The 27552-nt window shown below is 33.4% G+C and overlaps 1 protein-coding gene across 5 annotated transcripts; it reads right to left on the bottom strand.

Annotated features, from left to right (window-relative positions):
• Positions 1-557: 557 nt before the first annotated feature.
• Positions 558-26244, bottom strand: LOC147073381 (synaptic vesicle glycoprotein 2A-like). Of its 5 annotated transcripts, none has more exons than XM_085945471.1 (12): positions 25831-26244; positions 22347-22543; positions 19616-19777; positions 14267-14429; positions 13506-13627; positions 9447-9691; positions 7926-8071; positions 6029-6170; positions 5386-5530; positions 3914-4070; positions 2628-2755; positions 558-1377 (listed from the first exon to the last, which is right to left on the bottom strand). In XM_085945471.1, the coding sequence occupies exons 2-12, from the start codon at positions 22459-22461 to the stop codon at positions 1295-1297; spliced, it is 1608 nt and encodes a 535-aa protein (XP_085801597.1). In that variant the 5' UTR covers positions 22462-22543; positions 25831-26244; the 3' UTR covers positions 558-1294. The 5 variants fall into 5 exon arrangements, with proteins under 5 accessions (XP_085801597.1, XP_085801593.1, XP_085801595.1 ...); XM_085945467.1 differs by lacking the exon at positions 25831-26244 and adding an exon at positions 24593-24701; XM_085945469.1 differs by lacking the exon at positions 25831-26244 and adding an exon at positions 24593-24676 and having other exon boundaries at positions 22347-22539.
• Positions 26245-27552: the final 1308 nt, after the last annotated feature.

Below are 27552 nucleotides of genomic sequence, written 5' to 3'. Positions count from 1 at the left end.
TTTATTGCCTATTAACGTATTTCAATAATTAATTTATATTCTACAAAAAACTATAATTTGCCAGCGACATCTGTCTCTAGGTGTGTATTATGATTGTCGACTTGGTCAACCAAGCGATTCCACAAATAGGTAACGAGCTATCTTAAAGTGGACCCTATCTTAAAAACTCATAAAACAACATCCACCTAGGATCTCCCTCATGTAAGTTAAATATATCGATATCCGAAGCGATTTTATTGAACATAATTATTACCCTTCCAATTGGCAGTACTAATGGCAGGTTAGTTCTGCACCTTGAGAGGACAAACAACGGATACTCCCAATCTCCAAGATAATAATCAAAGACACACAAGTCAGTACTACCAAAAATAGCAGGCGTATAAGTCAGAAAAATATGCAGCTAAATAAAGATCTCTTCTAAACTTAAGTAAATGTAAGCATACCTAAGAGAAAGTCAGTCGGATAGTCAACGGTATAAGGCCGTAGGTACTTCAAATGATGCGTAGCCCAGACACTACAGAGAAGGGGGAAAGGGAAGACAAAAAAACTCAAGAGTTAAGGCACACTTGTTTAATTTTAAAAATCCTTAAAAGTAGATACAATATTATGCTTAATAATATATTTTCCATTTTAAAAAAAGTGATAAAACTAATTTATGTGGAAAAATCACAATAGTATATCAATACAATAATTTTATGGAAATAACGTTTTGGTATAATAAACTATTTATAAGGATTATAATTGTATTTAATCACAGACTTTTTTTTTAAATTTGGTTACCTATTTATATGCTGAAGCGGCAGTATAGTAATAGTAGTAGATATATTTCATAAACATTAAGATATAAAATCATTAATAATATATTTAACGGTTACGTGTAAATTGTACGCAGTACATTTTACCGTAACACAGTTCACGGTGAGCAATCTTACTGGAAAATATGGCCGTATAGCAGTAGAGAAAGGTGAAGGTAATCTGTGCAGATCCGGTAAAATAGCACACACTTTGTCAGGCATACTAATTTGTTTTCATTAACTGTGAACTCAATTATACCCTGCCTAAACCAAACAATATTTTAGATATTTTATTTATGGTTTGGTTACCCAAAATATTATAAAATGCATATAGTTCATGGTTTAACGTTAATCGCCATGTGCATCTAACTCACACACGTCTCCAAAAGACCTATAATAGTGATAGTTAGTATTAAACTTTGGTATTTTGTGGTCTCCTATGTACAATGTTATTAAATGATTATGAAGACCTAATAATCAGAAGTGGTAACTCCAGATAATCATGAAAAGGCCATCCCTTTCTTTTCCAGTTTCGCTTTGATGGCTTCCGGCTTCGGCCAGAGTAGTGTCGATGCCACGCACACTGAAAACAAAATTATTCATTACAATCGAAACTTCATTCATATTCACTAGGAACCCAACAATCTGCGCCGGATTCTAATATAAAAATTTACTCCAACACATCTATTCTATACAAAAGGCTGCTATGAGGGTAGTTTATCACATTTATGTATTGAGGCGGTTGTTACACTGTCAAAAAGTGCTACGTTTTAACAGCAGCTCTCTTACCTGTATTAACTTTTAGAGTGAGATAGACAGTTTTGACAGTTTAGACGGCTAACTTATTGTAACAATTATAATACCTCAATATATAAATACCTATGATAAACTGCCCTCGATAGCCGCCAATAGCAGCCTTGTGGATAGAATAGATGCGCAATTCTTCCTATTCACAGTGATATTCTCAATTAGGTACTAAAGGCATACATCATCAAGTCATCGGTGTGAGCTGCCTCCAACACAATTCACAACTGGGCTTGAGATATAGTCCGACAACACTATAACTTGAGATACGGCGACTTGGAATGCACCGACAATACTCACATCGCAACATTAGCACCAAGGTCACACTTCAAGTTATAGTTGTTGATATCTAGTAAATATATAAAGAATATTAATTTTCTATGACTTGATATCAATCTTCTCAAAAAAAAATTAAGAGACTAGGAATTTATGTGTAGAAATCTGCTGATATTATTATAATACTTTCATGGTGTGTTCAAATATTATTTAAATTCAAATAAAAAATTGGAAATTGAAAATTTTAATCACAAATAAGAAATTAAAATGTCTTCATAAATTAAAAACAAAAAAAAGTTAAATATTAAATCTTATGTAGTTTAAAAAAAATAATTGAATAAGACTGGGATTTTGTATTCAATATTATATATCTACATTAATTTATACTTTAGTCTAATATATTATGTTATATTTAGTATATCTAGTATCGTTTGGTTTTGCAAATACACAGGTGTTGAACGCACGAGCAATACCACTGGTTTGTCATTGTTTTAATATAACCCGTAGGTATAGTATAATAGACATTTTCTCAGTACCTAAGTAACCATTCCACCTAACCTAACCTAACCAAACAGTGAAGGCGAAAATAACGAAATTAAATAACAGTAGATAATTAATTATTCAGTGTCATAAATATGCCAACCCTCATTCAGCCTAATCTTGTTATTTAAAGGTAATTTCCTGTAATTATAACAAGTATTAAATATTGATTATTAAATACATCAATATAAAATAAGATATTGCTATATTTACCTAATACTTCTATTCCAAATACAAGGAAAGTGTTGGCACAACTGTTTGCCAACATAATCCCTGCAAGGTTGGCGCCAACCACTGCCCCTATCCGGCCACACATTAGCGACAGACACATCGCCATGCCCCTGTAAAATAAATAATGTTTTAGATACCTACTTATATTATAACATAAAGACTTAACAATGACTATATTATTATAGTTCTATATTTTTGAAGATCTGTCCTATTTTATACTTCGATGAATAAACCCTTTCTAAGACACAGTGCATAAATATAAATGAAAGGCCTGAAAAAAACTTCCAAGACTAATGATTAAATTAGCTGCAAGGCATTTCGCACCAATTGCAGATTGTAGCTAACTTCATGCTGTCATCACCCGCATCTATCAAAAACCGCTAGCATTTCTACACAATTTTAGAAGTCAATTCTATAATAAATTATTAAAAATACAAATATTTCCAAGATTAACACTGAAACTTAAATGGATTGTATTGGTACATTGACCATTTTGGACACGAAACATGTTCAACTTGTACTGGAATTAAAGCATTCACAATATTGTAATACTATTGTTGTTTAATTTAATAAAATGCATTTTTTTTTCTCGTAGTGCTTATTCCACTTTTAATCAATAAATTAGGACCGGTTTCGTCCGCCTCAGAGGGATATTTTCAACTTCAGTTGAAAATGTCCCTCTGAGGCGGACGAAACTGGTCCTAATACTAAGTACTACAAAAAAAAAACAAAATTGTGTTTTATTAAATTAAACAACAAAACAATGCAGTTCCACCATGAATTGACAATTAACAAAATAAAAGAAATATTGTAATCCAATTAATAAATCTAGGTACAACTCCTCGTCTTCCATAGACTGCATCATAAGTACATAGATAGGAAGCCAAATATACAGAAGTACCATTATTTAGATAAACAATTGCATAATAACGAAACGTCCAAACAGGCTACTATTTTGTTTATAGCCTGTATTTTTCAATATTATGTGCTGAATACTAATTTGTCTATGATCATCCATTCAACCACATTAAAACATTGTGGAATTGCCATCAACAAAAAGTTCACAAGATTCTAATTAGGTACAATCAAAATTTTGGCGATACATACATTGTATATTATTAACTAAAATAGAAAATACATATGTTATAATAACAGGGTATAACAAAAGGCAGAAAGTATCATATTACAGTAGAAAAACCAAACCCTGGTACGCCAATAAAATGCTTGATAGCGGAATAATTGTAGTATTGAAGAAATAGACGGGTTACCTTAATTTGGTTGGAAATAGGTCTACCGCCACCGCCGTGACGACTCCACCTGCACTGCCGGAGCACAGCAATACCACCAACAAAAAAACTATCAGATAATTATTGGATGCCCAATATAGTCCCAAGGTACAACATCCAGGTAATCCTAGTACCAAAACTGTAAATGGAAAAACATAAAATCTTTAAGCTGAACATAATAGTTTGTCGGTACTGAGACTACGGCGTACACTTGGTAGAGAGTATATCATGGGAACATCACCAATTTACCCTTGGGAAGTCTGATTTTTCGATGAATGGTGGCACTACATTTTCCAGCCCATCTGACAGTACATATGACATTATTAATTTATAATATATTTTTACATGGAATCTAATAATACGTTTATTCTGTATGAAGGTTCAATGTATATGTTCATATTTAGTCTTTATCAATAAATTTGTAGACAACTTGTACCTACATTAATCTGACAATTTTTGGCCTAATACTGTCAACTACTACTGGTACATCTACTCTAATTTTAATATATATTTTTTGTGAACTGTATAATAGCGCCTGTACACACACATTCATGGATTTACTTGCACTAATAATGTGTTTTTTAAACTATCGCGATAATAACTGCTTACACATAAAAGTCCTGACCGTCTCTCCAATCTCATTCTTCAAGCGTAAGGTAAATGCGATGTTGTCATTGTATGGTGCTATTTGACAGGTTTGGACAGGTTTATAGATAATCGGTAAACGTCAAAGTATTCTGTGCGGTATAGTTCATATTTCTTGAACTTTTTTGATCCATGCATGCAATCTTGCAACTCGCAACAAAAAGAGGAATGAGTCGATATGGAAACAGATGAGAGTTCGCTATGTGATAGAGTTCGCTAAGAACCTCAAATGGAGATGGGCAGGATACATAGCTCGAAGAAGGGATTTCTTTATTTATTATTTGACAAATTATTGGACATATCTAGTCATCAAGTGGTACCCAACAGGTACAAAACGTCTGCAAGGTAGACCTAGAGGACGCTGGATCGATGAAATGATTGTGCGGAAGTATGTGGCAACACAATTCACAGGACCAAGATAAGTGGAATCAGCTTGGAGAGGCCTTCATCCAGCAGTGGAAAGATTCGGACTGATGATGATGATAATGACACGTGCATTTTCTTGTTATGGCCGCGATGATACGTACTGCCACCAATAAATCCATGCACGTGTAAACGGGGTATAATACTATAAAATAGAAGATTCATAAGTAACTATAAGAGTGAGATTTAATGCCTCTTGTTCGGCTGGGCACCAATGTCTTTATATACTCTTGCAATGAAGTAGCTACACCACTGCTATCAGACCGAGCTGACAGACCTTGAAGGCAAAACCACTGGATCCAGTTAAGAACCGAGAACTCCAACGGTCTGGAGTCAATCTCCATACACCACTTTATTTTATAAATATTATATTTTGTTGAACTCACCTAGCAATATCTTTTTGCCAACTTTTTCAATGAATATTCCAATAAGCATATAGCACCCGGCAAATATGGCACCCATTGCCACGCCAATTTGAAATACTAACGTAGAAACAGGGATCTGGCATGCTGTATCTTCAATTATTGCTGTCTGTAAATATTTTATTAAAAAAAGTGTATAAAAATACATTGAGGTTAGGTTTAACTGTTAGCTGGCTCTCACATCAAAACTAATCTGTCGCAAACTGCAACGTGTCGAATACGCCGATGTGACGTCATCGTTATTCACAAAACACACATTGCCAAATGGAGCTCCACAGATAGGTTGAATGCAACTTTTTAGTTTGTAAAAAACATCTGGAGGCACATGCAACTATTTTCACCCGCAAGCAATATGTATATTCTCAAAATGTCGCACTTTGTCATTCATTTTGGCTTGGCGAGTGACGTCATTGTCCTTGCAAGGTCTTGCTATACGCACATAAGATAGTTGCATGTTGCGCTCAGTTTTGATTTATGACTATTATCCCGGACGAGACGATTTTCAATGTGCGACTGGGCTTACACTAATTTATATCTTTGCTGACTTTACGATAATCTTCCAAAGACAAAATAGACCTAAAATGTAATATTATAAACAGATGTTTACCATGTTTGTGACGGCGTCATGTGCCTCAATGGGAGTGTGGAATTTGCCATTCATAATAACGCAAATGGTGGCCGCATCGTCGCTACTTCTGCTCTGTAGATTATTAAGCATCACGGGAAACCATAGATAAAAACTGCTTGAACTGTAAATGATCAGTAGGTAATAATATTATCACTTCAGTATTTCAGAAAACAGTTTAAAAAATAATATTACACATTTTCACTAGATGTCTCACAAATTATTAATTAAGTTAGAGACACTATTATAATCAATCAGTGTTTTAAATAATTATTGTCAGTGTTCTATTTTGTATAATATAAGTAAATTAATGTCTATAATAAAACTTTATGGTAAAGGGTGGTGCTATTGTTTCTACTAAGGACATCTAGCGGATGAAAAACAAAGCTTACAATTAACTGAAAAAATTTACGTTTTATGTAAGTTTTCCAACCATGTCCGATCCTAATAGGATCATATGGGCCTCCACAGAGTAGAGGTTTGTATTAACAGATTTTTGTTTTTTACGAGAAATGGATGTCAGCCACTTGCTCAACCTATTAGGTCCATACCCTGACTCACACACAAATTGAAAAACAATATGTGTACTTGCCAGACCCAGGATTCGAACCAGAGACCCATGGCGTGATAGTCCAACGCTTAAGGCGGCCACCGTGTGCGTAAGTACTTAACTAAAAACAGGATAAACCAACTTAAAATTTTTAAATGTTGGTTTTTAAAGACTTTAATCTTATTATTACATTTCCCCATTTGCCAATTCTTCAGAAAAAGGGAAAAACTGATATCTTATTATTCAGGTAGCATAAAAGAATTTATATATATTGATGCTATCCGGGAGTGTGTCTAACAAGAAGAGAATAAAACAAAAAGATGATTTTTTTGTTTATTTAGGAAATATTAATTAAATAAGTATGGACATAACTTGATTTGATGCAACCATGTGGACAAAATACTCCAATCTTTGCTTAAACATCATTCTTACTTGTCCTACTTCTTTATTATATCAGTATATTGTTGCAGATTGATGATATCGGAATGCTTTTGTATTTTTTTGTACAACACGTCCAAAAACACGGTCGGCTGGTTTCTTTGACAGAACGAAAGTGAGGTTAGAAAACCCCTAAATTATAGGCAAAAATGCTGACATGAACACAATATCTATGGACAAAATTCATTTTGATGTGGATAGAACTTTGAACATTGTTTTGTAGGGGTTAGAATACGAATTGTCGCGTATCTTTTATTGAATCAATGAGAGCTTGAAATAATTAACAGAAATCTGTTTCAAACTCAATTTTGTCCTGGGGTGGACAAAATACGATTGGATAAGTTGCTCCTGAAATTATTATAATGTTCAACTGATATTTTCCCTATTAATACATTCACTGCTGAGCTACTAATTACCCTTTAATTACCCCAATTCGATAACATGCTAATGACCTCTAATGCCCTTGGGCCAGGCGCGGTGTGTCGCACTCAACGAGTTAAAAGAAAAGTTAATTAGGTTGTCCGTACAGTATTTCCATGGTTAAGGTCTGCTGCCCATTACAATTGCTAGGTGCAACCTCAAATCACAGGAAGTAGCAGTCTAAGTGAATATTTCTGAGGCAGTTCAGACATGGAGTTATTCCACAGAAGAATGCGAAGGTATTAGTCTGTGGAGCATCGAAAAGATGCACCTTTTGTTAGCCTTATATCCAAATCATCCTTCGCTGTTGCTTCCTGTGATTTGTGGTTACGTCTAGCCGTGATTATGGATGGCAGGCCTAAGAGACCTTACTCATAGATATTTTGTATCTTCAGGGGAATTTTAAATAGTTACTTCTTAGCACTGACATGATTGAGAATATATAAATAGTTTGGCATTTTATAAACATACAGAAAGAATACCGTAAACTGGTTAAAGCATGCCATTGCTGTGCACGGTAGAAGAGGCAGCTTGAAGAGAGGTATAGTTTGTTTCCACATGGAAGTTAGGACACCATCGTCATTGTCGATGTTTGGTACATGATTGATCTGTTTTACCTGAAAGCGACATTAACCAAGTCAGTCAATAATAGTTAGTTGTACACAAAGGACACCATGAGGAGGTATCAACCTTTTTCGTGTTTTGACCCCATTTTGTAATAGTCAAGTAAATTGTGACCTCTCACTTAACAGATTTATGTTTTTACGAGAAATAGATGTTAGCCACTTGCTCAACTTATTAGGTCCAAAAACACATTGAAAAAAACATGAGAATTTGCCGGGGACTTGAACCTGGGATCCACGACACTATAAGCCTGACGCGTAGCCACTCAGCCATTATGGGCATTTAAATATCAGACATTTAGGTTATATTAACAGACTTTTTTTATGAGAAATGACTGTTAACCATTCGCCGAATAGTTTAAGTCCTTGCACTAGATCAAATACACATTGAAAATACTAGATGCATTTTTTGACCAGCCACGGGTTTGAACTTGCGACTCACGGCTTCATATGTAATCCTATGCAAAGATAGCTGCTCCACCAATTACATCAACTCTATACTACAATGTATGTGTAGCAAAATAAACTTTAAAACTAGACTTTTTGCATATAAATTTAGTCAGTAGGCAGCTAAGTATATGTGGTATGGAAGGCTGGTGGTTGTACCTCACTGCTCTAGTACGTTGATACCGCCTAAACCATGGCATCCTCAGAGGATCCAAGGCCATGAGGCCTGAACCATCATTGGAATCACCATGAATCATCATACAATGTACCTAGCACCTAGAATATCTGATTTGAGATTACCTACTTTAAAAAAATATGTATTTGTACCTAGTTCAAATAATTCAAAATATGTACCTACCTAGCAAAGAAATACAGCCTTTTCAAAGCAGGTACCTAAAAAAGGTCTAGCTGACTATTTCTGTAGTGAGCGAAATTCTCAGAAATAAGCCAGGTACATAATATGCAGTGTTTTTGTCATTTTTCAGAGATAGAATTGTGAATTGTTTGTTGGGTATTATTACTACCTACTCTGCCCTACCAACCCCTAATAGGGTCATTCGGGTTTTGGTCTCTGCAGACGTCGGCTGTGGCGCCGCGCTCCCGGCGTCACTGCCATTTTAAATTTAATTATTTTTTTTTAAATATTTTTTGTTAAATATTTTGTACGCTGTACTTTATTGTATTTATATTCCGAACAATAAACGCCCTGTTTTCGCCTGTACTTCCGCGTTGTCAATCAACATAAACATGTTCCCGAAAGAAGAAGCAGACGATATCACCGTGACATTCATCATCAGGGGGGTCCAGCGCATTTACCTACCCCCCCCCCCCTTTCGGAGGTGACAACGTGTAACATTATTTTTATTCTGTTTTAATCTATCTCTAGATAAGAAAAAAATACAAAATAGTTTCATTCTCTTACCACGAAGTCATCCATGCTTTTTTGATAATTGATGGAGTATATTTTTTTAAGAACATCCAACGCTGCGTCCACTTTTTCGTTTGCATACAAAAACTTAGGACTCTCCGGATACCGAAGCAGTGTTAGAAAAAACAAGAAGTTTGGCAGGCTGCAGATCATAATATAGAAGCGCCACGGTGAATAATTGATTCCCAAAAGTGGCATGGGGAATTCCCAATCGCTGTCCAGTATCAGCCATGCCATTGCTGGAAATTAAAAAATAACTGTAATACTTTTCTATCTATATAAAATTATTATAAACCGTAAGACATCAATAAACCTATAACCGAAGATGTTTTAGAATCTAGAACACGTAGGCGTAGCCAGCTAGCCCGTAATAACACAAGCGATGAGAAAAAGAAAGTAAATTTATTCTTACAATCAAATCAGTCGATATTAAACCTTTAATAATTATTAGTTTAAATAAAATACACGCACTGATTCCACTTTTATTAAATATAACTGGACCGATTTCGTCCGCCTCTGAGGAACTTTTTCAACAGGTAGTTATATTTAATTAAAGTGGATTCAGTATGATAAAATTTGCATTTTATTTAAAATAATAATACAATGTACTTCCACCATAAATTGACACTTAACACAATACAAGAAATCAAACCTTTCAATCAAGAAGCTCACAAAAATAATATCTCAATTGAATAATCGTTCCACGTTTACAGTGTATATCTGCAATATACATAAAACAACCAAAAATATTAAAGCCATACTATCAGGGGCTGCTCTACCTTAAGGGTGCGTAAGGACTATCCCCACATCGCTATCATGTGAAAAATATACGTCCAATATTTTTATCATTGTCATAACGTCGCTGCAGGCTTGGTTTGTCGAATAGACCAAATGTCAAATGTTCAGGAGACGAAAAACAAATGTCATTATCCATTATTTAAATACATGGAGGTATTTAAATTGTTGTTTTTATAGCATATTAATGCTTTATTCATTACAAAGTAATTTAATGAAAATGATGGTTCTGGTCCATTTAGATACAAAAAATCATTCTGCATTAAAAGGTTGATTTCGACAAAAACGGATATTCGACAAACCAATCCTATAGCGATGATAATATAATGATTAATGAACTATTCGATTTATTTTATCCATCTAAGTCCAATTTTACAGAGATATTTATTATTATTATACAAATAAATAAATCAATGATTGTAAATTTTGTAATCACGTAATGATGATTACGTGATATTAAATAATTAATTTAATTAAATATGCCCTATTTCACGCTGACACCTATGTACAAATTAAGAAAGCTGTGGTGTATATTTTATTTTATTACTGCACAAACGTACAAATCTCATTCTACAAAGGATGTGAATGCATTAGCGTTAGTATACGCATACTGGGGAGCGAATCAAATAATACCTAGGTGAGTAAAAATGCCCGCTGTATAGGTATCATTGTTCAAAAGTGATAATGGTAAGTCTATAATAATAATAATTATTAATTAAGTTAATATTTTTAAGCTCACTTTTAAGACGTGATTAACTAACGACTCAGATAATTATATTATTTATTCTGAAAAATTACTCATTTCTGCATTATCATTATAAATAGCTTAGTGCATAATGTATAATATGGGAAAGTATGTAGGTATGTATATTATTTAATAATTAATGGCTAAACCCCACCACCTAGAAAGTCGTCGAGTCGTCACCGCATACTATCATGGAATATTAAAGTTTAATCCGCGAAAAGCTGTAATGGTTTTATAAGCTACGATTGCAACAAATGCAAACATGTTTGACTTTATATTGACAGGTGAAGCAGGATTGACTTATTATGCCGCACTTTCAATTATTGTATCTGATATCAATAAAAAATGCAATTCAAGAACTCAATATCGTCGAAGTCATTAAGAATTTCATTCACTTACATTTTTATGTGTTGTTTTAAAAATAATTGATTATTAATATTTACCTACTCTACAAAATAAACATGGTGTTAACATGTTAAAATTTCAGGATTTACGAAGTGTAGGATTATTTTGGGAAACCCTGTTGTAGATGGTGGAGCTTGGTGTGATGTCAAAATAAGACCACTAAGACAAATAGTTAGCTACAAGTCAATCTCTCAATTTTTCCTACAGGACAGAACTCAGACATAAAGCGTCAATGACATTGAGCTACTTTACGAGCTGCTTGTAATAAAGTCGCCCAGTGTCATCATCTTACAAGCTAACAAGCAGATTGTAAACAATCTACCGAGAAAAGTTGAAAGCCGGTCAACTTTACACGCTACACGCCGGCGTGTGGGCCTACTGCGTCTGCGCAGTAGAGCGTAGTAGCGACCTCCCGGTAAAAAAACCAGCTACGTTCTGTCAAAATAGTCGCTAGCTTGTTGACTTCTCAGCGAATGGAAAGTTTTGTGTGTCATCATCACAATCGCAGCAGCTGAATTGCCCGCTTTTAAATTCGCCAACAAACAGCTTATAAAGTAGCTCAATGTCATAGACGCATTAAACGCACATGACTTCTCAAAATTCTGCAAAAGCAAGTGATTTCCATAGTACATAACATAATATTATAATATGTTTTTAAAAAAACTAACATTCCCTTCAGCAGTTTTCGACCTAAGAAAACCTCAGAAGGCTGCATCTGTCATATTAAATTATGCATCATTTTTGATTTGGACACTATTCTTGATGAAAAGTAATATAATGTAAATATTTAAGAATGCAGAGCAATAAAAATATGAGATTTGGAGAGTTGACTAAAATTGCCAAAACAAAAAACATTATCTGTTTAGAAAACAAAACATGTTTATCACTAGAAAGGTATGTGTTTTTTATTTATCTAGTATCACTTGCTTAATAATAATCCTTTCCAGTACCTAACAGAAGTGTTGATTCTGAGTTGTAAAAAATTAATATGGCAGAGAAAACTTTACAATACCTACACCTAAATCTAAATAAATTACAAGAAAAAAAGAACTTTTTATTTAGCACGTTCTTAAATTTTCTGTTGAATCATATAAACTTGACAATTTTATGTATTAAAGCGTCAATTACATTGAGCTTCTTTACGAGCTGTTTATTGGCTTTTCTGCTTAAGGCTATACTTCAGCTGAGGCATGGTCTATAAAGATTGTGACTAGGCGATGCGCGGATTGTGCAAATGATGCAAGCCGAACGAAATATAATTTGTCATAAAAATTCAACATGCGTCCTTTTAATGTTATGTTTATTATTATATTCTTAATAATAATAATATATTCATTGACATGTTTTCTTTTTCAAGTACATGCGGAATGTTTTTTAGTCATCTTTACACGATTTAAGAATATATTCCTCCGACGACATCACAAAACAAATTGACGTGCTCACACCTCGACTGTCAGTCTCCGATTGGCGACGACTGCGAAATTTCGTTCCACATACTGTTGAAAATTATTTGCCGTTTCATTTATGTACGCTCTTAAAGATGGCCAAAAGTATTAAAAGAATGCATTTTCATCGTGTTCTGATATATTCTAAAAGTTTCAAATGTCTAGCTAGTCGGGAAGTTAGTTAAAAATCTTCAATCGTCCAATACAAATCTTGGACAAACAAGAAAAAATTTGTACTGGACACACAAGAAAAAATCTGTACCAGACAAACAAGAATACGAGCTAATAAAAACGTGGTAAAATGATAGAAATGATCACCAATCTATTTCCATTGTACTTACATCTTTTTTTTATGATTTTACTGACACTTTGACTGCGACTCGCTGTCATATCGCCTCTTCTCTTCTAGAACGCGATCCACCGATCAGGTCCTCAATCCAATTCTGTTATACAACTTTACAATTTTGCCAAAGCTCTTCCGTCTTACCCACCGCCAGGGCACCTTTCAATTCGTCGACATTCTTAAAGATATCAACAATTCGCAGCCGTCAACAGCTTAGCAACACTGTTCATTAGTAAATAAGAAGACCTCTATATAAATGTGCTGAATCTGTATCGCACCACTAATAATTTTGACATAAGACAACACTTAAATTTATCTACCTGGTAAGATAAGCAATGCCATTGAAACAAAGAATGAAGCCCTCGCTATTGCTCTAGTTCGTCTCGAATCAATGTGAAACTCTCCAATGTATGCATACACGCAAGCCGATGTTGACGAAACACTGAAACAAAACAAAAGCAGTACTTTATTTAATGAGTACATAAAATAATATTTATTGGGCCTATTATAATTTGGTTATATTCTTAAATTGCACTGGTTTTTTTTAGATAAAAGTTCCTTCAATATGTTTCGATAAAGTCACAGAAAATTCACCACCACGAATGAACGCAAACGAAAAGCAAAGTTTTTTTTAAATTCCGTGATCTTTTTACCACTTCTTTGTTTACTTTATGATTGCTATATAACAGTGGCGAAGGGTGGAGGTAAGCTGTGAAATCTGACATAAATAGTGTACACTAAACTTTGTTAGTCATACTTATTTGTTTTCATTGAACTAAGAATACTCGCAGATGGTGCTAGTTAGTTTTTAAAATTCGATTAAACCCTGCCTATTATACCAAACCTTAACACAATAAAAAAAATCTTGCCATTAAGTCATAGATAATTAAATTTTAGATATTTTATAAATAGAAGAAAAAATTTTATCTTTTATCTATTATGGTTTGGTTTGGTAGGGTTTAATTGAATTTTAAAAAATAACCAACACCATCTTCAATTTGCATTCTTAATTCAAAATAAACATAAGGTTAGCCGCTCGGCCATCGTGAGCATCTCATGTGGTTGATAATACAATACTTACAAGAACCCAGTCATGATTCGTAAGGTGATGAATATCCAAGCCACAGGAGACAGGCTTGATAACATTGAGCACAGCGTGGCGAGGAGGGCTCCTGGCAACATAATGCCGCGTCTTCCTCGCGTATCCGCCAAGTATCCCCACATATGTGAACTGCATACTATTCCTGAAACAAAACCATACAGTTTCTTCAATGAAAGATCAGTAATCAAAGAATGATAAGTATAACATTTCAACCACCAAACACATTTCCGGACATGACAATCGTGCATTGCTTTGGAACCCAATGCATGTCCTGCAAACAACACTATCAAATTTAATTAAACGTAGCTTGGAGAATCTACAACATCATTCAAATTTGGATGCTTTAATCAAAACAACACTCTACATGATCATATTTCATTACTTCTGATGAAAAAAATAAAAAAATACTGTAAAGTTTTCCACACTTGCATGTTAATCAGTGCATTTGGACATCTTTGCCTTTTGTGGCGGTATCAGTGTTGTCAACCGTACTATAATGATATTAAAATGCTATAGTAATTCAATAAGCATTTCATGCACTACTAGTTAAAATCGTCGTAATTCAGTAAGATGCCTGTAGCTTAATTGGAAAAGCATACTAGCGCGAATCCAGCAGATACAGGTTCAAGTACCGTCGGGAGTCATATTTTTTTCTACAAAATGATTTTTTCTAGTGTGTATATGCATGAGATGTTTTCAAATTATGTATATTCTAACACCATTGTTCTATAATAAAGAGCATTAACTTAAAAACATTAGAAATATTTTTATATATAGGTTTGTAGATATTTTTTATACATTTGTTTTCTGGCAGATATAATAATATTATGTCAGTCTGTACTAGGCTTTATAGAACTGTATGTAGTGTGAAAGGAGGTAAGTAGAAGGTGGGGGGCATAGAGATGTGCATAAAAATTGGAGAGGAGGGGGGAATTCAATTAAATCAAGTAGAAAAATGTGCTGACACATCAAATAAATTCTATAGATAATAATATTTTCTACATAAAAATATATTATTTATTCGTTAAACATTCTATCTTCTTTGGGTATTTACTCTACGGTTTAATTTTAATGTCACCGACAATATTATTACAATGAAAAGACAAATATTTTTTTTTTCAATGTACGTCACATAGAGATAACAGAAAATTTCAATGTCTTGTGCTAGTTTTTCTTTTATCTTCAAATGAAACTTTTTTATGGAAGGAAAGTACATGAAAATTCTTGTGATATTAAATCTCGGTGATCTGTGATTGAAAGCTTTCAAAAAATATTTACTCGACAAACTAACTAAAAACCAAAGATAGCGGTGAAATCGATCCATAGACCTTTCGATTGGGAAGTCCATACCATGCTGATTATGCCATTCTAGACATTGGATGAGTGACATTTTTTTATCTATACATACGTAGAAGATAACTGTTATTGTAGATACAAACCAATATATTATCGGTTTTTATAAAAAGTATTTATAGGAATATGTATATATTATAGGAGCCAGAATGCTGGGCACTCAGCAAACAGGATGAGAGAATTATACATATCTTTGAGAGGAGAGTTTTGAGAAGAATCTTTGGGGCTGTTCAAGAAAGTGGCATTTTTAAGTCAATTTATAATGAGGAGCTGTACACTAGAGGTGGGAAAACTGGTCGATTTTGAAGACTAAGTATACTTACAACCAGTGTAAAAAAATACTTAGTATCAAAACTTGTTCCAAAATACTTTCTAGTATTTGGAATACTATATAGAGCGTTTCGTGTGTGTATACGACATAAGTTTCATACTCAACTGGAACTAAAACTAACTCCATAATAGTATTTAAAATATTATCAGCTTCAATAGAATCGCTGGTTTTTTGAAATGTTCCATTTATTATAAAATTTTAAACACATTTTAAATTTACGAGTTGTTTTTATCTTAGGTTATAAAATATAATATTCTTGAATGAATATACAATCATTTTTTATTTCTGACATGTTTTGAGCTGTCATCATTGTAAGCCTGTGCCGTCACCATATTCCCGAGGGAATATTTGGTCCAATAATTACATAAAATTTATCACCTATTGTACATAAGCGAGTAGCGGCGATGATGTTATACGTAGCAATAGTACCAACTAGCTAGCGGACGGCGAAATCTCATAGCATGCGTCGAACTTCTAAGTATTTTGTAACAAGTATATTGGGCCACACGTACTGAGTATGGATAGTATTTGCCGAAACTTGAGTACGCAAACTGGTGACAGTATTTCTAACTCACCTCTACTGTACACACTTTATGGGGGCGAAAAAATCACATGTCAGCTGAATGCAGAACTATTTTACATTTGAAATTTTTGAGGAGAGAGAGTTTTTTGAAACAACTTAAGGCCATGCATTAGTTGAGGCACGGTCTAAAAAGATCGTTGCTAGGCGATGTGCGGATTGCGGGTCGCGGGTGCAAAAGACGCCTGTCAAACGAAATATTATTTCTCATAAAAATCCAACATACGTCCATTTTATGTTCTGTTTATTATTCTATTAGTAACAATAATAATATGTTCATTGACATGTTTTCTTTTTAAAGTAAATGGGTAACGTTTTTAGTCATCTTTACATGATTTTAGAATTAATTGGCCCGTCGCCATCACGCAGCAAAGTGACGTATGTCTGACTCGCCGTTCTCTCAATGAATGCGAAGCGAGTACAAAATTTCGTCGCGCGTACAGTTGAAAATTATTTGGCGTTTCACTGATGCGTCACCTTAATGAAATTATTTATTGTTTTTATGGATAAATGTATGCATCATATTTTAGTAGGATTATTGATGAAAAAAATGGTGCATACACTTGTCTACATAAATAATAAATAACTGAAACAAAAAACTCTTCTGCAAAATATTTCAAATGTGAGTTAGAATAGTTCTGCATTCAACTGACATATTATGTCATATAAAACCATTATGGCATATAAAAATGCAGACTGCGCTGGATCGGCCACGTGCGTAGAATGCCGCATTATATACCAGCAAGGCGGGCTATGTAAGCAAACCCCGAGGGCATAAAAAGACCTGGATAGCCGAAATTGAGATGGCTGGACTATGCCATACGAGATTTAAGAATGCTCGGTTATAGCAACTGAAGAGTGTCGGCGCTGGATCACCCAGGATGGAAGAAGTTTTTGAAATAGGCCAAGACCTGCGAAGGGTTGTAGCATGATAAATGATGATGTTGATTAGAAGTATCAGTTTGTATTAGTATTAAAAGATGACAAATTTTTAGTTTTTTTTTATATATGTACTTAAATTTCTTATAAGTAATCATTGAATAAAACTTTTTACAAATATTTGTGTATTGAAATTTAAAATTCAGTGTAAATGCGCTGACAAATAAACAAATATGGCCATGTTTGAAGGACAAATTTTACTGATTCATTGGAAATAGTGACACGTGGTCTGGCAGCATGATGTTATGATTTAATTAAAACAACATGCTTAAAGTTGTGATTATATTGAGATGCACGTCGTGTACTGTCACGCTGCCACGGTGACAAATTTAGTCTATGGATTCGTCATTTTGCAGAACAAACACGATCTCTGTTAATTCAATGACGGAGTAACCTAGTAATGAATCTCTGTAAATTCAATAATATTTTGAACGGAACCCAACCCGCAGAAAACAGACAACATTCTTATAGAAAATACACAGTGCCAAACGCTAAAAACAAAAAACACGCAATTTTGACAAGATTTGAAAATGTGTAGGCATGTAGAAAATGATAAAAAATGTTCATTGAGTCATGCAGGTGTCGATGCAGTGCAGTACAACGTGAGGTGACCTCATTGTTGTTTTGGTGATTTCGGCAGATTTTGCTGATAATGTTCGCTTACATGTTCAAAATGTAAAATGGGAGCATCAGTCTGATAACATTTTAAACACCAAGAAAAACGACATTACACACTTTTTTCCATAGTGGCAGCTTACTGTGACGTCACGTGATAGTACGCGACATGCACCATAATATATTCACGCAAATCTGTATGATACCATTTGATTTGACTGCTAAAAATTTTTATGCATTTATGTAATAGTAATAATTGATAAACCATTGTATAATTTGTTTGTGTGCCTAGGCTTCAGAGTATTAAATATCCACACAGAATTATCATAATGGTAACCATGATCTGTCCACCGTTAAAAGACATACAGAAGCGTAAATGTTTAAGAATGTTTACACGGTTTTAAAAAGATTTTATTTAAACATAAATATTACACAAACAGTAGCGAGATGTTCAGCTAGACAAATATTTGTCGAATGAAAGAAACCTATACCAATCAGCTGTGATGTTTGATAAAAAAAGTCACATTTCTGTCATCGTATATTGTAATACTTAATTAAAGAAAATCTTGCTACAACCTTATGACCGGTTGCTATGTTACAAAAATAACTTTTGCCGGTGGAAACTAGAAAGTAATCCAGCATAGGTTATGCGCAAAAAAATTAATAACAACTTTTATATGATATCTGGCTTGTATGACATATTATTTACATCATTTTAATGCCTTCTGAAATGCAATGTAAATACAAATACCTTTCGCAGCGGATATCAATAAAAGTCGGGATGGATTGCTAATGACTGAATAAACAATATAGTTATTAATGAACCTAATTGTTTTTTTATATTCAATAAATATGATTTATAATATTATAATATCATGTGTAGGTACACCTAAAAAGGAATGGCACGCGCCACGAATTAAAAAAAAACAAACAGCTTATTTTGGCACGCAGATCAATTCCTATTTGGCATCCCTAAACTATAGGTACACATTTACTAAGATCCACATAATAAATGTAGGTAGCTAATTTAGGTTGCTTTAAAATAGTGTTTTAAATCTTCACTGTTCTGGCAGAAGACACTAATTCGAAAAAATTACATATTGAGTTAGTTATACCAAAATGTTCCTTATTTCAAACTTTACCATCTGGAAACCTTCTTAATAAATAAACAGTCTTTATTTTAAAGTCATCCTTTTTACGATTACTTAATAAACTCACATGATAGACCATTTCAAACATTTTAACAACTTCAAAGTCAAATTACTCAAAACTAGTATTCTCCAGTTAGTGTGTTCTGCCAGAACAGAGACGAAATATACTTTAATAGTTATATTTATCGATAGGTACTTCTTTTTTTCTATAATGTGTTGATGAATACCGGTATTCAAAAAGAAATACCGAAATACCGGTTTTCATATATTCATTTGGTACTGCAATCCCTAAGTGTGAGTTTTGAATGATTTATAAATATTTTGCTTTATAAATTTAGTCTCAATGTCTTTATACCGACCTATGAAAATAGCAGATGACAGCAAGGCTTTTCCTTTTTGCGACAAATCGAATTCGCATTGTGCGGCCTGCAATATAAACCCTGCTCCGAGAGACTCCATTATAACGCCAACCAAGCACAAACCGCAGGCAAATAAAAGTCCAATATTAAATCTGCCATGGCCTGAAATCAATAAAAAATAACTTGTAAAATAACACGTTTACAAATAGTCATTATATCACATGCGTGACAACATGTTTTAGCTAGATTACTTACGTGAAATATGAAAAAACACGTACGATTTACAGTAGGTATTTAATGTGAAGATATTATGATTGAAATGATAAATTATGCTTTTAATACTCGTGTAAATATTTGTACATATGCATCGCTTGTTTAACAGCCTTCATTATCTTGTTATTTTCATTTTTTCCTAAATTCATCATACAAAAAAATTATCAAGTTTCTCTTGACATTTGAAATATTTTAATTTTTGTACAGTAGAACCTCGCAGGTGAGAGGCTATTCGTCAAAGCCGAAAGTCTGTTACATAATAAAAACACATACAAAATCCTATTTATTTGTCTTCGGATCCAGACATATCCATTGTCGTGTGACGTTAATGTTCGATATTGACGCGCTTGCTTTCGGTAATCCTGCATTAAAAAAAGAATCAAGTTTTGTTAACACTTTTAAAGTCAGCTGTTTTTTTATAATAAACTTTCTAAAATTACGAAAATGCGTGTAATGTAGTTGAATTTCGTTATCCGACGAATAGTCTATAAATATTATTAGATCGTCGAAATACGATCTTATCACTAATAACTTTGTTTCTCGGTGTGTTGTTTCTTCTTCCTCCCTATCTTCACTTCCATCCTCATTTTTCAAGATCATAACTTCATCTGCTATTTCACTTTCAGTCATAATGTGATACCCAGGATCACCTTCATCTACTTCTAACCACTGTAAACTTTAAAGTAATAGATGCATCCATTCACTTTGAGTAAAAAAATTAAACTGCTGTGCAGCTGTGTGAATTAGCGGCCTGCGTTGTAAACGTCAATGATACGGTCAGTCTTCAAGCAGGACAGTATTATGACTCGAATTCGAATGTGAGAGATATTATGTGATTATCATGCATAGAACATTGTTTACAAGCAGTGATACTTGGATTTAAACATGTATAGCATTATTTTTCACATTTGACCAATTATTTTGTCCATTATATCCAAAGTCCGTTATATTGAGGTCCGTTATATCGAGGTTTTACTATCGACATTTTGGTGGTAAACGAATAACAATAAACCTATTCCACATTTATAAATTTCAATGACATGAAGATTTTAAAAATATTATGCTTTCTTCTAGTTTCTGTAAAACTGAGTATAAAATATTTGACTCAGTTTCCTTGAAGTAGTCCTGTGATATGGTCATATTTGAATACATATTATAACTTTATTTTTTTTCATCAACATGTTTTTTTATACTTAGGTATTAATAATATCATTCTCCTATTCCTGAACACAAAATAATATGCTTATGAAATTATTATTTTTTTATTCAATACTGAATATACACAAGATTCGAGAAAAACAAATTCTTATCATTGAAAATATTAGACATAGGAAGACCTATAGCTCAAGAGACAAGAGCAGTCACCGGTTAAGTGATAATTTGGTCTACTTTTTTCTATAATTATGTTTAATAATTAAAGAAATTTTAATTTTTTTTAAATTTTAATAATTATAGAAAATTTAAAAGTAAAATTACATTATTTTGAAAACCATGAATATCAATGGATATCAAGTGAGAATTCACGAGAAATAATCAGTAAAGGTCAATTTCATTATTTCCTGAAATTTTAAGAATTCTTATTCCTTGAGAAATCATCAATGAAATTCTCAAGAAATCGAGAAATTATCACTAGGGTAAGCAGCCCAATAAAATATTTATATTATATTGACCAAAAGAACTTAAAAAAGGTCTCGACATTGATTGTGAATGAAAATTTCCAAATTCCTGTGTTAAAAAATTTCTTAGCCGGAAAATGTACCGACTTTCATTATGAACGGAATTTGTTAAAATTCTCGAGAACCTCAAGAATTCTTGAAAAATCAAAACACCAATCTCGAATCCTTGAAAGCTCTATGTGGGAGGAATGAGTATCTACTACTCTGTCCTATATTACATAGTTTGAGATTAATAATATGTTTGCTTGATTTCATTTTCCTACTTGGCCCCAACTGAAATTTAGAGTCTGTATTCTATAAGGTGGCGTTCACGTCACGTTGTTTGCGGACGGAAAGCATTGTGCCATCGCCTTCGACTGTTGCAAGTTTTCAATGGAAGGGAACGAGAGGGAATGCAGTGCTGAATGCTGAAGCGGGGTGGAAACCGCACGCCAGCTTATAGAAGACAGACTCTACATGCCTATTATAATATTATGTGAAAAATACAAAATTTGGTTGTTCAAATAATCACAATTCCTGCTAATTCCAATTTTGACTTTTCACAACAGGTCAAGATAAAGTTTGTATATTTTGGATTCAATTTTAATTATCTAGATGTTCTTTTGTTTGACTTAACTGTCAGAATTTTTGACATGTTGTATGCCAGATATATTATATTTTTTAGATATTGAAGAATGTAATTATTATTATTGTTTTGTTAAAAAAGATAAATGTACCGTGCAAAATCGGTGGAAGCTAGTGGATACAGTCATAAAAAAAGTAATGTTAATTCAAACACTTACCAGTTTGTTCAAAGGCTTCTTGAAAATCATACACTCCATTTTCATTATTATCATTTTGTAAGCCACCATTTTTTTGCTTTTCACTATCTTTATCAGATTTATCATTCTCCATCATCACTTCTGTTATTATATTATTCAGTCGTCTTTTACTAATCCGGAACTTCAAAAGTCTCGCACGTTCAGTAATCCGGCACTATCTGAAGATATTTTGGTTATGCATAAATTACTGGAAAAAGTTTTTAAACGAGTTTGGAGTTTGACAATGCAATAATTGCTGTTGAAAAGAGATTATTTTGGTAAATATTTTTGTTTTTGTTTTAAAGACTTTCCAATCTTCCATACATCAGTGGCAAAGGGCAGAGATAGCCTTTGGAGATCCGACATAAATAGAGCACACAAAACTTTGTCAGACATACTTATTTGTTTTCATTGAAATAAAAATACGCATTGCTTTAGTTTTTAAAATTCAATTAAACTCTGCCTCAAGGCCTGAACAAAAACGAACCATAAGTGCGAATGAGTAAGCGTTCGACATGCTTATATCTCCGCACTATTGCCGAGGAAGATACAATTTTTACAGCTGAATGAAATCTTTTTGTAAACGACGCCGGTAAATATGGATTTCACTTATTTACATTTAAAAACTGCAAGCACGTGTTGCTGAAATATATTCTTTTTATGTTAAATATAAAATTAGTGTTAATTATGTTTAGTTATTTTAGTAGAACATAATAATATGGTTAACTATATTGTTTTTAATTTTATAGCCGTGCTGAGAATCAACACGATGGTATAACGTTTCATAAGTTGATAATAACAAAATCGAGCTTCTACTGTGCATTGTACGCAAGAAACACGGCTTCATTTTGACTAACAATAAGCGCTCTCTATATATCATTACTCTGAGCTCTGCCTAAACCAATTCTTTTCGTTCAATTCATAAAGCATTCAGAAACATTTATTCTTTGGCGTATTGGTATTAAAAAGTATGCAGCAGTTGACTGAATAGTATGAACTAATTTTTAGCCAATAAAATTGTGTATCGTTATGACGCAGGTTTGCCCAAACTGAATGTGGGCAATGTATGATTTTCGTTTGTAGGATTGTCTCTACGAGCACAGCGAAAAAATCAAACCTCATTGTCATATCACATTTAATCAACCCGGAAACTGAATGTCACAATGATTTATGATGAAACAAAATATCAGTTTAGTTTTTATAAAATATTTCATTTAATTACTTGTTTAATTATGATTTTATTTTTTTAATATACAGTGGAACCTCAATTTTACTTGTTAGGAATTCATGTTTTCCTTTTATTTGCGTGTAGTTTCTGCAGTCCTGTTTTAAGTTTTTATTTCCCGCAAATTACGTCTGATATACATATTACAAATTCAATTAAAAGTAATAATTAAATTTATATTAACAGATTCAATTACGTATGTATTTTAAGTTACAGAAGCTTAACCGTATTTCTTTTTATGAATATGCCTGCCGTCTAAGTGCTGACTCATATGCGCATTTCTTTTTTATAAATACGGCTGCAGTGTACAAGGCCAAATTTATACATTGCAGTCGGTGGGCGATCATTTACTTTATTTTTACTTCAGCCAGGGTGGGCACAGGGTATTTTTTACTATTCTCCGTTTCGGCCCAATTGTTAGCGTGTTCGCTCATTTAAAACCAATAAGGTAACGCACTCGGCTGGTCGTGATCGGCCGGAAGTCTGTCACTGGACACATTTAAAAATCAACAGGTTTTGTTCATATTGTTTACATCATTGTTACGTTTTTGATGATGAAGAAACCGAATCCTTCAATTCAATTTCGTCTCTGTTCTGGCAGAACACACTAACTGGAGAATACTAGTTTTGAGTAATTTGACTTTGAAGTTTTTAAAATGGTCTATCATGTGAGTTTATTATGTAATCGTAAAAAGGATGACTTTAAAATAAAGACTGTTTATTTATTAAGAAGGTTTCCAGACTGTAAAGTTTGAAATAAGTCACAATAAGTCACACATTTTTTTGAATTAGTGTCTTCTGCCAGAACAGTGACGATTTCTAATATTTATAAGCCAAAAATATGCACTATACTAATTTAAATGTTTCTTAATAAAAAAATAATTTAATATTTTTTCCTGTTATTTAGATTGTTTTTTGCCAGTCCCTTGAAAAACATTAAATCAAGATTTCACTGTATATAATATTAGCCTTTAATTTAGATTTTAGATGAATAATGTCTTACACTAGGCACTTATTTGTAACTTTCTTCAACTGCAGTTCACGTGCAAATGATAATAAAGTCACCTGTAATATTATCCACTGAGAAATGTTATCTCAACCATTACATAAAAGTATTTCCTACACGACACCAGATTTTTACTTCCTTATTTGCTTTATTTACTTAATTACGTTCAACATTATTTACTCAGTGGAGTTTTATTACTCGTTTTTAAATCTCTATATAATACTTTATACAGTAGTCATTGTCTAATTATTAGATCAGTGATTCCCAACCGGGTTCCGCGAGCAGTGTCAGGGGCTCTGCTATCATTCGCATAAACTTTTTGGTAAATGAGTAAAAGAAGGGTTAACATGACCTATGGTCAGTACAAAGATTGCAGTTGCAGTTTAATAAATTTGCATTGAGAGACGTCGCTTGAGAGGCAAGCAATCTAATAGGACACAGAAAAAGATACAGGTAAAAAATTCGCTGGCTAGTTGAAGCTGCCAATAACTGCCGTATTTACTCTGAGTACCGAACTGGAAAGCATCTACCACGTATCTACAACTCTGTCATTCTTGATAGTATTGACATGTGTGTCCCTGATAACTATCTTAGAAATCGGGAGCATCAGTTGTTTGTTCTCCCAAGGAGCAGAACTAACCTGCCATTGGTGATGCCAATTGAGAGGGCAATAACTCTGTTCATCCAAATCGCTTCAGATGTTGATATATTCCACCTACTGTTACACCCCCGAATGGTCCCCATTTGGGGATGTTTCCTCTGGGTATCTAGAGGCTTGAACCAAAATTCCTGCCATTTCCCATACATTAATCTTAGCATATTTTATTTAAAAATAAACTAGCATCAGTAATTGATTTAACCGCATTTATCATAAGCAGTATTTAGATAAAAGTATTAAAATCATTTTTCTTATATTTATAAGTCAATTTTTAAATTTGTCCGCATGTCATTGACTAAATAATTAAATGTCCTTCAGCCTGTTTTGCGAGCGGCCATTGCTTATTTGTGGGGGGGAAGGGCATTCTTGCCTAAAAAATTTATTTTAATTATTTTAAATTTGCCATTAAATTTACACGCGATGGTTGAAATTTGCACGATATCTGTGCATGCGCAGTAAGAATATAGTGGCAAACCCGGCGGAAAAAATATGAACTACACCGTGCAGAGCATTTTGATGTTTACCGATTTTTACAACCTCTCCGAACCGAAAATATCACCACACGCGTCTCACTTACGATTGAAGAATAAGATTGGCGAGACAGTCGGCACTTTTACGTGTAAACAGTTATCATCGCAATAGTTTAATTTATACACTATTGGTGCCAGTAAATCCATGCACATGTACAGGTGCTATAACAATATATTGGTTTATTGTTACAACATAATAATTTCTATGTGAAAGTTTTGCACTATTTCATAGGAATCGGTTTTAGGAACCTAGATTTCCCATTGTCATTTTTATAAATAGATAATTCTCAACTAAGAATGCTCTCATTTTTGTGAAATATTCATGTATTTCATGTTGTATCATTAACAACAATTTACAATTAGGCAGAGACAAATATTTTTAGTTTCACTATCTCGTGTGAACAGCAAGTTTTAAAAAAAAGTAAACAAAACTCGCATGCTTGAAAAGAAATCTTATCACTGGCAACTTGCCCACCATCATAATACCTATTCTAATTTTAAAATAGATTTACTCCTTGTGTGTTGCCATGTTATTGAAATAAAAGCTTTCCCTGTTCACACACGACAGACTTTTACATTACCTACCTATGTTATTTTAAGTGCCATTGTCAACGCTTCACGATGGTGTGGACTGATACATCTCCGCATGTCTCAGTCTAAGCTGCCCTCGTTATTGACTACAATATCCAGCCACCGCTGTGAACTTCTCAGAAGGGAAATAATAACTTACTTTTGGGTTTCTTATTCCACATGTGTAGCCCCATAATATATTCCGCTTAGTAGCGAAAATGTTAATTTAGGTACCTTTTTGTTATTAAATCTCAAAATTTGTTATCTGAATAATCTTTTCTATTTCTCCTTCCTCATAATACTTCTACATTCGAAATAATAATTCTGCTTCCTCATAGCTTTATGCATTTTAATGTTAATAAAACTCAATGGGCGCAAGAAATGTAAAGCGGAGAAAGTGAATATGGAGGAAGGGTTTTAGTTCCAGAATCGACCGTGGTGACATAGAAGACTTGATATAGAAGTCGCACTGTACGTATAAGTTTGTATTACGCAAGGGGCCAATTTTTTTTACTGCTCAGGGCGCTAAAAACTTTGATACACTCCTGCATTGGATCATAGTAGATATAGTTTGAAATTTATTATGCATGTGACCACATATTGGATTGTAGATATACAAAGAAATTGGTACTGTGCAGAGAGTAATACCTACCATTTTTTTGAATTTAGAATGTGCTTGATAGAAAATTCAGGATATTTTTAGTATAGTTCGTTGAATTTGGCAACTAAAAAAAACTTTAAATTATTATTCTCTGTGTGTGTTATTTATGGGTAGTAAGATACCCGGGGTTCCAGCGGCTAGCTCAGGTGTCCATCGAACCCCGGATTCACAAAAAATAAAAAGAGTTAAACGATTGGAGTGTAAATAAAACACGGCCTTTCGTGCTCGTAACATGGTCTTCTTATATTTTCTTAATTTTTAGTTTTACAAATTATATTTGGGATTTTTACAGTTGTAGTCGTCAGGTCCGTACGATTTGAAAACCAGATGATTACTAACTTTCTTTCTCTTTTTTAAATTTCGCGTACCCACGCCGTCCAGCAAAAAGGACTCTCGTGATTGGCCAAATTTCATCGCGTGATGCTTTTGATTTGACGAATCACGAGGACCACCCCGGCGCAGGCGCGTGGAAATTTTAACGTTGCCGGCAAGCGCGGCAAAATTTATTATATAAGAATACTTATATTTAGTCTTAAAA

This window comes from Rhyacophila brunnea, unplaced genomic scaffold (assembly GCF_057557595.1).
Source record: "Rhyacophila brunnea isolate RB1 unplaced genomic scaffold, BYU_Rbru_1.0 scaffold_18, whole genome shotgun sequence".
Lineage (NCBI taxonomy): Eukaryota > Metazoa > Arthropoda > Insecta > Trichoptera > Rhyacophilidae > Rhyacophila > Rhyacophila brunnea.
This window is presented reverse-complemented; position numbering and strand designations above follow the sequence as displayed.

Coding starts and splice junctions, on each gene's coding strand:
- LOC147073381 (XM_085945471.1), bottom strand. CDS start 22,461: ATGATGGAGAATGATAAATCTGATAAAGATAGTGAAAAGCAAAAAAAT. Junction 19,778..22,346: donor AGAAGCCTTTGAACAAACTG/GTAAGTGTTTGA, acceptor TATTGATTTCAG/GCCATGGCAGATTTAATATT. Junction 4,071..5,385: donor TGGCAAAAAGATATTGCTAG/GTGAGTTCAACA, acceptor TTCCATTTACAG/TTTTGGTACTAGGATTACCT.